This window comes from Mastomys coucha, unplaced genomic scaffold (genome assembly GCF_008632895.1).
Source record: "Mastomys coucha isolate ucsf_1 unplaced genomic scaffold, UCSF_Mcou_1 pScaffold7, whole genome shotgun sequence".
NCBI classification, from domain to species: Eukaryota; Metazoa; Chordata; class Mammalia; order Rodentia; family Muridae; genus Mastomys; species Mastomys coucha.
The window spans coordinates 90,598,957-90,612,204 of NW_022196913.1; the positions used below are offsets into that span (position 1 = coordinate 90,598,957).

At 38.7% G+C, this 13,248-nt stretch overlaps 1 protein-coding gene across 2 annotated transcripts in view; it reads left to right on the forward strand.

The window, feature by feature from the left end:
- The window catches only part of Slc30a8 (solute carrier family 30 member 8), a 40,419-nt gene that overhangs the window by 20,167 nt on the left and 7,004 nt on the right, over positions 1-13,248 (forward strand). For both annotated transcript variants that reach the window (XM_031358798.1, XM_031358799.1), the window contains 3 exons: positions 3,353-3,499; positions 7,099-7,252; positions 10,538-10,688. In XM_031358798.1, the coding sequence (XP_031214658.1) occupies positions 3,353-3,499; positions 7,099-7,252; positions 10,538-10,688 (452 nt within the window). The remainder of the gene's footprint in view (positions 1-3,352; positions 3,500-7,098; positions 7,253-10,537; positions 10,689-13,248) is intronic.

Consider the following 13,248-nt stretch of genomic DNA (forward strand, 5'->3'; position numbering starts at 1 on the left):
TAGTGTTTTGGGAAATATTAAAAAAATGAACCAGCAAGCTCCTGAGCTATACCCTGCTACTGTTATACAGCTATCCCCAGCCTGTTGTTATCTTGTGGAGACTCTTTGGCCTGGAGCTCACAAAACTTCTCCACCCAGCTCTCTAAGTTCCTAATGGCCAGTTGCTTCCACACCAGCCCCATGCTTCAAAACACTCATGACCTTTGTGGTGCACCTCAGACAAACTCATGCTTTGCCACTGTACCTTTCTTTCTTGAACCCAGATGCATTGCCGCTTGAAGGAAAACAACACAAACTTAGTTCATAAACAATAGTAACTCAAAAGGCCCAATTCTCTCCTGCTTCCTTTCTTCCTCTGTTCAAACCAGAAGTCCCTCCTACTCACCCAGAGATTGGCTCCTTTATTCATTAGGGGGTTGGTTTATAAGAAGTCACCTGAGTATGGATGACTCACTCCTTGTCTGCAGCCCCTCCCTGGAGAGCAGAATAGCATCAAAATACAAACAGCACCAGGTCCATCCACAACAGAGTAGACTTTGAAATCTCAAAGCCCACCCCCCCAGTGACACACTTCTTCTACCAAAGCCACACCTCCTAATCCTTCCCAAATAGTTCCATCATTGGGGACCAAGCATTTAAATATATGAACCCATGGGGCTATTCTCATTCAAACTCCACAAAAGCTGTTGTTGTCAGGGGAATTGTTATTTTCTCAGCACTGCCAACACATCTCTTTCTTCATGGAAAATGCCATGGGAATTTAAAGTCAATTGTTTAAATCTGAATGGGAGGAGATGCAAGACCAGTATTCTGTTGTTGGGGCCTATGTGATCTGTTTCTAGGTTGAGTCCTCTCTATGCCTGTGCTTCTTTGCCATAAGCACATTCTGCACACATCTTACCATGGCTAGAAATAGAACTGACAACACTCTGCTTCATGCATTCACCAAAATTCCTTTCAGCAATTACTGCGGTGTGGGCTTTTAAAATTAGCCTTCAGACTATTAGGTTTCATTATGATATTCTGCAGCATTACTTTTTTATTTCTTCCACCGTTGCCTCTTCATGTTCCTGCTCCTGTTCTTCTATTATTCCCTTCTACCTCCATATACTCCTTTCAACTTTTTTGTCCTGTGTTGTATTGCTCTCTTCCTCTTCCTCAATAATTCTTTTTTTCCTCATGTCATGGTTTCATTTCTACTTTCATGGCTTGTACATATTTACACCCAAACACACCTATTTACACATACACACACACACACACACACACCCCACACACACACAAAGCTAGGATCCATGTATGAGAAAGATCATGTGATATTCGTCTCTCTGAGTTTTATCATATAATTGCTTCCAGTTCCATTTGTTTTTAATCATCAATGTCTTTTCTCTCCAAGTAAGCTGGTATATTGATGACAAAGACCTCTCTTTCAAATACAAATCTAAACATGCATTGGCATTGCCTGAAAATCCTAAGCAGATCTCCTTAGCAAGGAGGCTAGCCTTCAACTTCTTTGTTGATCTCATTTTCTATAATCCTCTCATACATACCATCTTCTATTTTTATAGCAAAGTGCCACATTTTTCATTTCTTTTTACATGTTCCTGTGTATCATGAAAACCCACAATTTTCTTGCTGATTCTCAGTCCTTCTTTGAAAAGTTCCCAAATACCACAGTGTTCTCAGATCCCATTCCAGTAGCAAGTCTTCAGTGCAGTGTTAGGAGATCACTGAAGAAAGAGATTGTAATTTGTTTATCTTTGTGTACTTTGCTCATGCTACCAGGCACAGCATGAGCTCCATAAGTGCTGGCTGGATAGTTGAATTAATGGTCAATAATGCCCCATGCTTTCAGAAGCAAATGCACTTGCTACCTCTTATAAACAGTGCACTCTGTACCATTCAGCAGTGCCCACACTTTTCTGGATAGTTCTTATTACCAGCGTTGATGGTTGGGAAATGATTGTGAGGTCCCAGGTCTCCAAATTACCATGATTCTTCTAAAGCAAGCTCCTTTTTCAGTTGCCTCCTCACCAGCTAAGCCTGCTAAAGAATTTCTCTAAGACTTTTCTTCCCTTGACTTAGTGGGCAATTTCAGCATGGCACTGAGAATCCTCATCATTCATGACTGAAATTGCAGCATACTGCTTATCTGCATGTAGTCATTCTCCAGGCAAGAAATAATGCATTATTAACACAGCTTTATTATCAGGACCGAGTCTGGCAGATAGAGGAACATTAGAGGATAATTGGGAGGACAGCTGATTTGTTAGCAAAATGTTGCCTTTTGGCTAATGAATCATTCTGATTTTTGCACGGACAGCTCAGTAACAAGCCTGAAGACTACTTTGCTTCAGACCATTAAACTTTGACAAACCAGTTATTAAGTACAGCTCGAGCCACCGGTCTGTGGGGATTATTGCAATGAAGAGCTATCTATGCAATTTTTTTTTAATCATTAGGCGAGACAAGGTGAGTCTGATGATGGAGGGTCTGATGACTGACGGTCTCTGCTGCTTTGTAGTACACAAGGCAATAAACAACTGTAGGGACGACTCATCAGTCAGCACATGCTCTTGGCGGGAAAGAGGTAGGGAGAGCAATAGAGGTTATTGCTCTCAAACAAGCCATGCCCAGGAAGAAAGAACATAACACTCCTTTAATTTCTCTTCTGGAGGCTGGAGGTGTTTTCAAAGGAGAGACAGAGGGAAGGAGGAAGAATGTCACCAATGCCCAGAAAATCAAGGTGGCACCGTGTGCCTGCGTTTCTCTATCCTATGCTTCGTCAGATTGTTCATGCCTTTGGTATGTCCACTGGACATATTCTCCTTTCTGCCCTGCTCTAGTACTATTTGTAACATGGATCTCCAGTGCAGCTAGTGTAATTCAGCAAACAAAGAGTAGCAGTAAAGGGTATAGTAAAATTACAAATAAATAAATAGCAAGCCTGTGAGCCAGATTGCAATGCTGTTTGCCAGGTAGAACTCCAAGTCTACAGCCTGGATTATGAGACCCCGTGAATCTAGCCAATGCCTCAACAGCCATGTGTTCTTATAGGCCTATTCCTGAGGTTTCTTGTCTAGCCTAACTCAGATGCCATCTCTATTTGCTTCATAATTTCTATCTCTATACATCCACAGCCCCAGAAATGACTCCCGAACATCCATTTTTATGTGCTTAAATTTATTTACAGTTTGGTTTCAGTTATTTTTCAAATTGGGAAAAAGGTGGGTTAATTTGAATTCAATATCTTTTTCTCTTCCCAAGTTGTATGAATGAACTATGTTTAATACGCATGAGTCCTAATTGCATTCCTAGCCTTTAACCCACTGTGATATTGTGCATCTCACAGGTGGACATGTTGCCGGGAGTCTGGCTGTCCTCACTGATGCTGCTCATCTCTTAATTGACCTGACTAGTTTCCTGCTCAGTCTCTTCTCTTTGTGGTTGTCATCGAGGCCCCCTTCCAAGCGGCTGACATTTGGGTGGTATCGAGCAGGTAAAGTTCTCTGATTGTGCAATAGTAAATGCATAATGATGCAGAGTCAACCAGAGCTTGAAAAAAAGGAAGGTAAAGAGCAAAGTGTCCAATAATTCCCTCTGAGCTACAAATCTGGTGCTCAGGATAAAATAACCATGTGGGAATGCAAGGTCTTGACATGAATTCAGCTGACAGAAAGATTAATGGAAGTACCTCCTCTATTATGGGACAACAGGAATAGTGATATCATGATAACAGACACTAAGTTACTCTACATCCTTCCCAGAAAGATGAAGGCAGAGCATCTGCCACATTACAAATTAATGTCCAAGAGAGTACCAGGGTTTAGTGATTGTCCCTTGGGTGTCAGGCATAAAATATGAACTTTCTCAGTCACACACAGAGTCATTCCTATGATCTGAATGCTGCCTTTGAATCTCAGGTGGTAATTTAATGACTGTCTGGGCAGTCTTGAGATTGGACTTCATTAAGTCATGAGATCTATGTTCTCATTAGTGGGTCAGTGCTGTTATTGTGGGAGTGGGATCATGGTAAGAAGAATGAGGTCAGCATAACTTATTTCCCTTGGCTCACACACTCTTGCTTTTTTGTCATGCTATGATGTAGCATAAAATGTTTGCTAACTTTAAGACGCTTGGTCTTGTATTTCTCAGGATCCAGAACTATGAGGAAAAATAAAACCTCTTTTCATTATAAATAACCTACTCTCTAGTATTTTGTTATAGCATCAGAAAATGCACCAAGATAGCCATGCAGTAAATGCTTGACTCAGCTGAATCCTTGTTCATTTACTCATCAATAGCAATGAAGTAGATAAAAATGATGACAAGAAAGAAAGGGAGAGAATAAAATTCACTCTTTGTCTTTTCTCAGAGCTTCTTTCACTGAGTGACTGCCTCCTCTTGCTCAGGAAGCAGCCAGAGCTATGAGACATGTTCAGTCTCTGCAAAGTGTTTACTGTGGGTTTTCTTCACTTTATCCCCTCACTCCCTCGCCCCATTGCTGCACTATTTCCCATCTCTGTGGTCCCTTATATCAGTTGGAGGAATTTCTATTGGGATATTTTGTACCAGTCTTGGAAACATATAGTTACAGCTCTGACTTCACATGGGCTGAGAAACCAAGGCAAAGGAGAGCTGATGGCAGTATGCTGGGATCCTAGTGGTCAGCCTTCACAAGGAAAGACATTGGCAGCCAAAAACCACAGCATCACTGACAATGGGAAGTCTAAGTTTTAGAGGTTTAGAGGACTAGGAAACTCCATCTTTGTGCTAAGCAATTTATCAATGCAGGTGTTCTGGATTGGCTTCCCTTCAACAGTCAGAGAGAAATAAACAGCCATAGAAAGTTTGTGAGATTGAGCTTAGAGAACTCTTCTTACTCCTGTTTCTGAAAAAAGTACACCTGAAAGCCATGTGAGTTCTATTGAGCTCTCCCCATTTACCAGCACAAATTTGTACAGTCACTCAACACTTCCTAGTACTATTAGAACTGTTTTGTTTCACTAGGAAGTACCCATTTTTAAGATAGGCTAGACCCAGAACTTTACGTCTTTGCTTAGACTCTGTGCCATTAATCATGGAAATCTATGAGCCCTAATATTCTAAAAGACCAAGAATGTTCAATAAAAATACTCTGCTATTAGGCAAAATATTTTGAAATACAGAGTACAATGTAAATATTTTGAACTTTAAATGTAGCTAGGATGACTTAATAACAATATTTTTAATTTTATCTGATGACTAATTAAATGGCTGTACAGGATTGGTGCCTACCATATGAAACAGTATTATAGACATAGGTGGGCCCTGTGAATCCACAGCCCAATCTGGCCAATCCTCCACCAGTCTTACTTGGCTGTTTTCTTGGAAACCATGTAGCACCATGATACCACTTACCTGTGTTTCCTCATGTGTTTCTTTTCACCCGTTTTCAAATAAGGTGACGATATGAATTGCTGATGAATAGTATTTCTATTTACAGATCTTTGAGGGACAGAATTCAAGCTACAACCCATGCCAACTTCTATTCATATGCTATTTTAAAAGTCTATCTTATATTTAAGAAACTCTTATTGTATAAAGCCACTGGTTAACCATATGGTCCTGATACTTGTAGTCAAGTCCTAAATATCTGTCTTAGCATTTCCTATTATGTAAAAAATGTTCCAAGGACAAACTATCAGATGTTTTGAGTGTTGCATAGTCAATAACCACATACTTATTCTATTATGCATGAAACATAAAGTAGAATATCAAACTTTCAATTTTATGGATAATTTATTTAGGAAGAAACTAAGCATAAATGAGTTCATGTGAGAAAAGTATGAAATGACAGATAAGTAGCACTTGAATATAGCAAAAAAAAAAAATGAGGATTGTGTATAACTGACTAAAGTTAGAGAAGCCATAGCCACATGGTGGATTATAGCATGTAATTCTGCTTTAATAGGTTCTAATACATAAGAATAATGTAAAGAGAAGGTTGTGGTTGGTGTTAATTATCTTGACACAGCCTACAGTCACCTGAGAAGAAACTCCCAACTAAGGAATTACCTAGATCAGATTAGCCTGTGGGCATGTCTTTGGAGGATTGCCTTGATTGCTCTAGGAGGGCCCTGCCTAATATGGGTGGCACCATTCCCTAGGCTAGTGGTCTTGTGCTGCATAAGAAGTCTAGTTAAACATAAACCATCAAGCAGCATTCCTCTACGGTTTCAAGTTCTTGCCTGAGTTCTGGTCTTGATGATAGATTGTGACCTGGAAGTTAAGCCAAACAAACCCATTCCTCTCTTAGATCAGTGTTTGCCACAGCATAAGAATGAAACCAGGGCAGGGAGTAGAGAATAGACCCTTGTGGGTTTTTAAAGTCTATCTACAAGGTTGAAAGAACAAGGTGGGATATTAAAGAATGTCCATGTGAGCCAAAGTACTTTCTTTCTTAAACATGCACATTGAGATCTCCCTTATCTTCAAATATTAATGCAAATGTTTCCATTTTGATGTTGCTTTTCCTCGAGGTTGCTCTTAAAGAGCAGCTGAAGCGCCAAGAAGCCCCTGAGTCTGCCTCTGTGTTTACAATCTGTCGGGTTGGCAAATGAAACCCATTTTCGTAAAGTACACTCTGATGTGTTTCCTTTTTACTAGCTTATTCCTCTAAAGGTGCCAGTGCTGGCAAGTTGTAAATGTTTTATGGTGAAATTAAGAGTTTCTAAACACATTTTACTTGTCGTATCTCATTATTTCATCCCTCCCTAATAAGTTTTCATCATTTTAGCACCTGTGTAAATTAAAATCCCCAAGGAGAACAAGGGAGGGCAGGCAGCAATTAATATGTTCTAAAAATTTGCTGAAAATTACCCAGTAATAGGGAGCCTAATGAATTCTGATGCTCGTGTTTTATGGATGCAACACTAAAGTGCCTCATCTCAGTTCTCAAATCCATTCATATTTCTGCTTCATGAATCACGGAAAATATAATATGAAGCCATTTTCATGGGCAACAGGGGTGTGGATCAAAGAGTCTTTGACTCTTGTGTGGGGAGTTGTGGATGTGAATGTGATATTCACGTTGCTTTCTGTGAATTTGACTGCCAGAGATCCTCGGTGCCCTGCTGTCTGTCCTTTGCATCTGGGTGGTGACTGGTGTGCTGGTGTACCTTGCCTGTGAGCGCCTCTTGTATCCTGATTACCAGATCCAAGCAGGCGTCATGATCACTGTTTCAGGCTGTGCAGTGGCAGCCAACATCGTGTAAGTCATACCATGCTGACTGTCTGTTTGCCGTGTCTCCACTCTTATCTAGAGAAAGATTTAGAAATAAATCTCCCGTGTCTGGAAGATGCTGATGTTCTGACATGGTATTTGAGTGCCACTATAACAGAAAATAATGTTGCTCACTAAAGATTAAGGAGTTTTAAAACATTGCTTCCAGTAGTCATATTTGAAAATTTGTAACATGCCAGAGACTGGAAAAAGATCTTGTGATATACACATCAAACTGAATTTTCACAGTGCTCTGAACTCACAGAGGATGAAAAGGAAACTCAGCTATGTTAAGTAGGTAGTGAGGAAGTAGGATTCAAATCTAGATACATGGATTTGGAATCGAGCTTCTAAGCACTCTGCTTTCTCATGTGTGTGATGACCTCATGGAATATGGCTTCCAAATGGCTCAACGTTAGTTAGTTAAGTGGATAATGAGTACTCAGATTGCTGAGTTGACAGAAACATTACAAATTATTTACTGTCATCTGAATTTTACACTTAAGTTAGCTTTTGTAGTGTCTTTATAAAGTGCTCTTCACCTTTGTGTATCCAACCAAACCAAAAATGGAGGGGTTTCTTTCCCATAAAAGTCTATTTTATCTCTGTAACATGCTACTGAATGAAAAGTTGTTAGGGGAGAAAAATCCTTTCCATAGTTACCTCCAGAAGGAATTCAGTCCTCAAGCCTACTTTAGATGTTTCACCTCTTGAACTGTAAGATAATAAATTCATGTTGTTTAAGCTTCCCCCCAAAATTGTGGTAGTTTATTAATTCAGTAAAATGAAAATAGTAGGAAGATTGAGTATCCTTGATGAACAACCTAAACTGACCTGAAACCTGGGACTCTGTAATATGTTTCATGCTCAAAATTCTGGACCTTGGAGTGTTTTGAACATTTTGAGTAGTCAATCCAGGGATATTTAACTGGAAAATTTGATGTAAAAATTCACACACACACACACACACACACACACACACACATACACACACACCAAGAATATCATCTTCCACTCTTCCAGTACAAACTGACAGTGTTGAAGATATAAAATGGTACTGACAGTGTTTTTTATTTTTTATTGTTTTTTTTTTTGTTTTCATTTATGAGAGTGCACAATGGCATCTTTGCAATTGATAGATATACTAACATGTATGGTTTGAAAACGTGTTCTCAGGTTATTGAAAGAGTATTCCATTTAGACAACTCTATTTTCACCCCATAGTTTGTACCCAAAATGTCTGAGCCTAAAGTTAAGGATGGTATTTGATGATCTGCTGTCGTTGACTAGATCCTGTGTGCTGAGTTAACTTGAAACTTTCCTTCATTATGGAAAAAGAATGTAGACAGATCAATGTGAATCTATCTTGTCTAGGAGATAAATACTCAGATGTGTCCTGGTCCCGGAGGGTGGGGGAGGGTAATACCTTCTTTTAGAAGGAGAAGAGTATGTCCTAAAGTCAGTAGGAAGAATGAAAGTATTCATAATTTCCAAGGAGTCATATGTCATGTGGGTTGTGTTAATATTATGCAAAGATGTTGTATGAACCAAGTCAATTACTCCATTAATTTGGGGGAGCTTAAGAGTGGATCTTGATCTTCACAATAGATACTCTCTAGGTTGTCTTTTTACTGCATTGCTTTTGAACATTGACCTGACAATTGTAAATAGTTTTTATATTTAGAAAGACAGCTAACTGTCTGCTCTGCTTTCCCCAAGCAAGCAAACAGATGGATAAAGGTGACTAGAATGTTTACTCTGGGAATTGAGAATGTGGGTTTCAAGTGTTGCAAGATACTGTGTTGTGGGAATATACAGAGATATCAGAACTGAAATTTGGGAGATAATCTGCTCTTTGGGAACCCAAAAACCAGAACAGAAAGTTTTAATAGAAACTGTGAAGAGAGTCTTTGATAAAAATTGTAGATAGAGCTCTGAAGTGAAGTTATTCCTGCTTAATTTACAAATTGATCCCAGTTATTATATGTGTTAACTAGACTCTTCTATTCATCAACTATAGTGATAATTTTTAGTAGCTATGAATGTAAATGTGTTTTTTTAAAGTGTATAATCCCCTCTCTCTTCCACAAATGTATGCTAGGCAGATATGTCCAGTTTGTAGTACAAATATTTAATTGTGCCTAAATATGTGTTCCTCATCATCTTAAAATAAAACAAGTTAAAGAATGAATGACAACTCGATGAACATAAATAACAGATCCAGAGGCTCTATTTACAACCAGCCTGTCTGGAGCATGTGGAATGGTAACTCATAGTTGACAGTGAATTCCTATCCAAATACTGACAATCTGAAAACTGCATTATGGACTGATCAAATCTTGGTTGGATAGGTGTAATTCTGCTTTTAGTGGTGGCTTGAGATTTAACAGACACATTACACATACATGATGTGTTTCTTTGTCAGTTTTCTTGGAAGATGTGTGCTAAACTTTGCAATACATTGTAATATGTGTGTATGTGTACAAGTTCTTTATACTATATCAGATGATTTCAGTCCTTATATAAATAAGTATATATGCAGACACAGTATTCTTTGCATTGTCCATTACAAATTTATTCAGATTTTAAATAATCTTTCAAATGAAACAAATTTAATTAAATTCAAGATTCCAGCTTTGGGAGCAAGAAGAGAGAGCTCTGTGCAAGCTGCCAAGGGAGATAAGCAGTCAATAGTTCAAGGAAGCTGCAAGCCTATACAGCCACAGTAACAAGATATACTCATGGTTGCAATAGTGGAACTTACAAATTTGGGGTAGCCAACAGTTACCTAATTGGATCAATGTTCGATTTTTCATGAAAGCAGTAATGCTTCTCTTGTGTACTGTGAGAAGAATATGTTGGTGAATTCTCCAGAAAAAAGGGGGGGGGCATTTTTGAAATATTTCCTTTTGAGAGATTTTTAAAGATTTATTTATTTATTTTATGTATGAGTACATGGTAGCTGTCTTCAGGCACACCAGAAGAAGGCATCAGATTCCATTACAGATGGTTGTAGGCCACCATGTGGTTGCTGGGAATTGAACTCAGGACCTCTGCAAGAGCAGTCTGTTCTCTTAACCACTGAGCTATCTCTCCAGCCCCTTTTGAGAGTTTTGAAAAGTTCTAAGATATACTTATATTCAAATGTAAGTCTACCATAGTATACCTTAATTTATTTTAATTACCCATCAGGCTGAGTAATAAATGCTACTGATGACTTCTCCATTATGTTGTGTAAACTTACTATATTAGGAACATTGCTATGTCTTTCAGACTAACTATGATTTTGCACCAATGGAACCTTGGCCACAACCACAAGGATGTACAAGCTAATGCCAGTGTCCGAGCAGCTTTTGTACATGCCCTGGGGGATGTATTTCAGAGCATCAGTGTGCTAATTAGTGCTCTCATTATCTACTTTAAGGTGAGTGTGTTTCCAGTGACTCTCTTGATGAGGCAGCATCGAAAGTAGAGAGGCAGCATCGAAAGTAAGGCTAAAATACCACCAATATTAGCATCCTGTGTTTATTCACTCAAACCACTTCCCAAAGTTACAGCTAACAAATCCTGAAACTTCAGTCTTTCTTGGATTCCAAAGAGCTGTTTGTGCTTCATCTGTTGGGCTTTGAGTCTATCAAGAAAGATCCTCTTGATATGATGTTAAGATGTAAACCAATGAAACTATGAACACCTTGGGTTTCTTCAGATGTAAACAATGGAAGAGATACCTGGCTGATCCAAATTATACTTATTGGCTGAAATATATGGAATGAATTCAGAGACACAGATCAAGGTAGAGATCGGGCACATTTTGGTATCTACAGGTATCCTACTGAAATAAATATGTCTGATCAAGTGTTGTTACCTGTACTTATTTTCAGTGCCAAGAGTCATATTTCTTAAAGATTTATTTAGGCATGCTTTATTAGTTATGTCCAATAGTGTGTCTCTGAGTGAGTCTGCACACATGAGTCCGGGTACCCACAGAGGTCACAGGAGTTGGATCCCCTGGAGCTGGAGTTATTTGCTGCCTAATGTGATTGTTGAGAGTTGGGTTCAGGTTCTCTACAAGGGCAGCATCTGCTCCTCATCACTGAGACATCTTCTCCAGCCTTCTGAGAGTTTTATCTCTTGGGAGGGAGTCCAATTCGCTGTGTATGGGACTTGGGCCTTCTGCTTGGCTGGGAAGGGTAGAGCACTTGATTCACGCACCTGCTGACATTGTTTTCAGCACTGTGGGAGGAGCTTCTTTTACCCCAGAGCAGAACTCTGAGGCAAAATGAGAGTGGAGAAAGGACTGTAACTCTAAACACGCACTCACGCCCTTCTCGACAGAGATGTATGTTTGCGACAGAGTGAGTGGGGCAAAAAGAAATAGTCTTCAGCTCTGCCATTTGTATCATGCTACTATAATTGTCCAATTTAGAGAGGATATTTTTCCTAAAGTGTGAAAATATGTAAGTAAAAGGAAAAGAAAAAGGAAAAGATATGTGAACACAGAGGTTGCGGAGTGGGAGGATGCGCATTCAAAGTTTGAAGTTAGTAAATAAATAAAAACTTTTAAAGTGAAATAAAAACTTCAAGTCAAAGGCAAAGGCAATTTAAAATCATAAAGATTAATAGTTTATGTTTGCCAGAGTGGTTGGTGAATACCAGTGAAACACGGCCTTCTAAACACAGCAGGGCCTGTGTAAGTATGAACTCATATATATTTGGCAGCACACATAGGGCCTGCCAGGTCTGGTCCAGATGCAGCCCTAGTGCTGAGATGGGGAGTGGACACAAGCCCCCACCCTCAACACAAAAGCTATTTCCAGTTGATAACTACTCACAAATGAAAAATAGTTATTCTCCAATGGAGTCTCCCTGGCTATCTAAACCATACTTATGGACAGGCTCCATGCCCATCAGTAAATGTCAAAACAGAATGAAATCAATGGCAGTTTGGAAGTTCTCTGTTTCATAATGTTTTGTCAGAATTAAACCTTGCAGGTCCTTTGCATATATTTTATAGCTTCTGATTTTGTGTTTTTATGAGATTTGTTTGCATGTGTGTGCATGTGTATGTTTTTATAGCTATTTGTGTTTCTTGAGCTTTTTCTTTGGCTCTTTTTCTTCTGTTTGTTTTGTCCGATTCTGTTAATCTTAGTATTAGTATTAATATTAGTATTAGTATTAGCATTAGTATTAATAGTATTATTGCCTGTGTACATCCTAATGAGAAAAAAGAAAGGGTATGAGTTTGAGTGGGTGGAAAAGTGGAGAAAATCTGAGAAGAGTGGGGGAAGGGAACTATAATCAGAATATTATGCATTAAACAACCTACTTAAATAAAAAAAGAAATAAAACTTTGCAATGCATTCTTAATAGACCACTCACTTTCAAAGATCTTGAAAGCTAAGAATGTTATCACATAACATCACATAGCATCTGAAATCTATAGCAGACTTTTTCCAGCTTTGTTGTAACCCAGCCATCCATGGCATCCACAATATACTTGGTAAATAATTTGATTTATAACTTTCTTTGCTGTGTAACTAATAAAATCCATGTAACCCCTTAAAAACCAGCTCCAGTTGCTGCATGCACAAAGGTTAGTTTTATGTTACATTTCCTAAAAGAAGTAGAGAATGGACTTTTCTGCACTGCTGGGCTTTGTCATAATCAGAATAGAATGTATTTCACTCTAATTTCAAGACTATCAATCAGCAGGGGTATGGAGAGAGAGGGAGGAGACAGGGAGAGGGAGAGAGAAAGAGCTCAAGAATCATGCTTTGGTTTGTGATTTAAAAGCTGAAATAAATGATATCTTTTTACCTCCCTCATCATAATTACGGTTGAAAAGTATTGGTTAGTGTGACCATCTTTTCACACACTTTCTTTTTTTTTAATTTACATTATTTATTTATTTATTTATTTATTTTAGATATTTTCTTTATTTAAATGTAAATTTCTCCATTCCCAGTTTCCCCTCCAAAAAACAA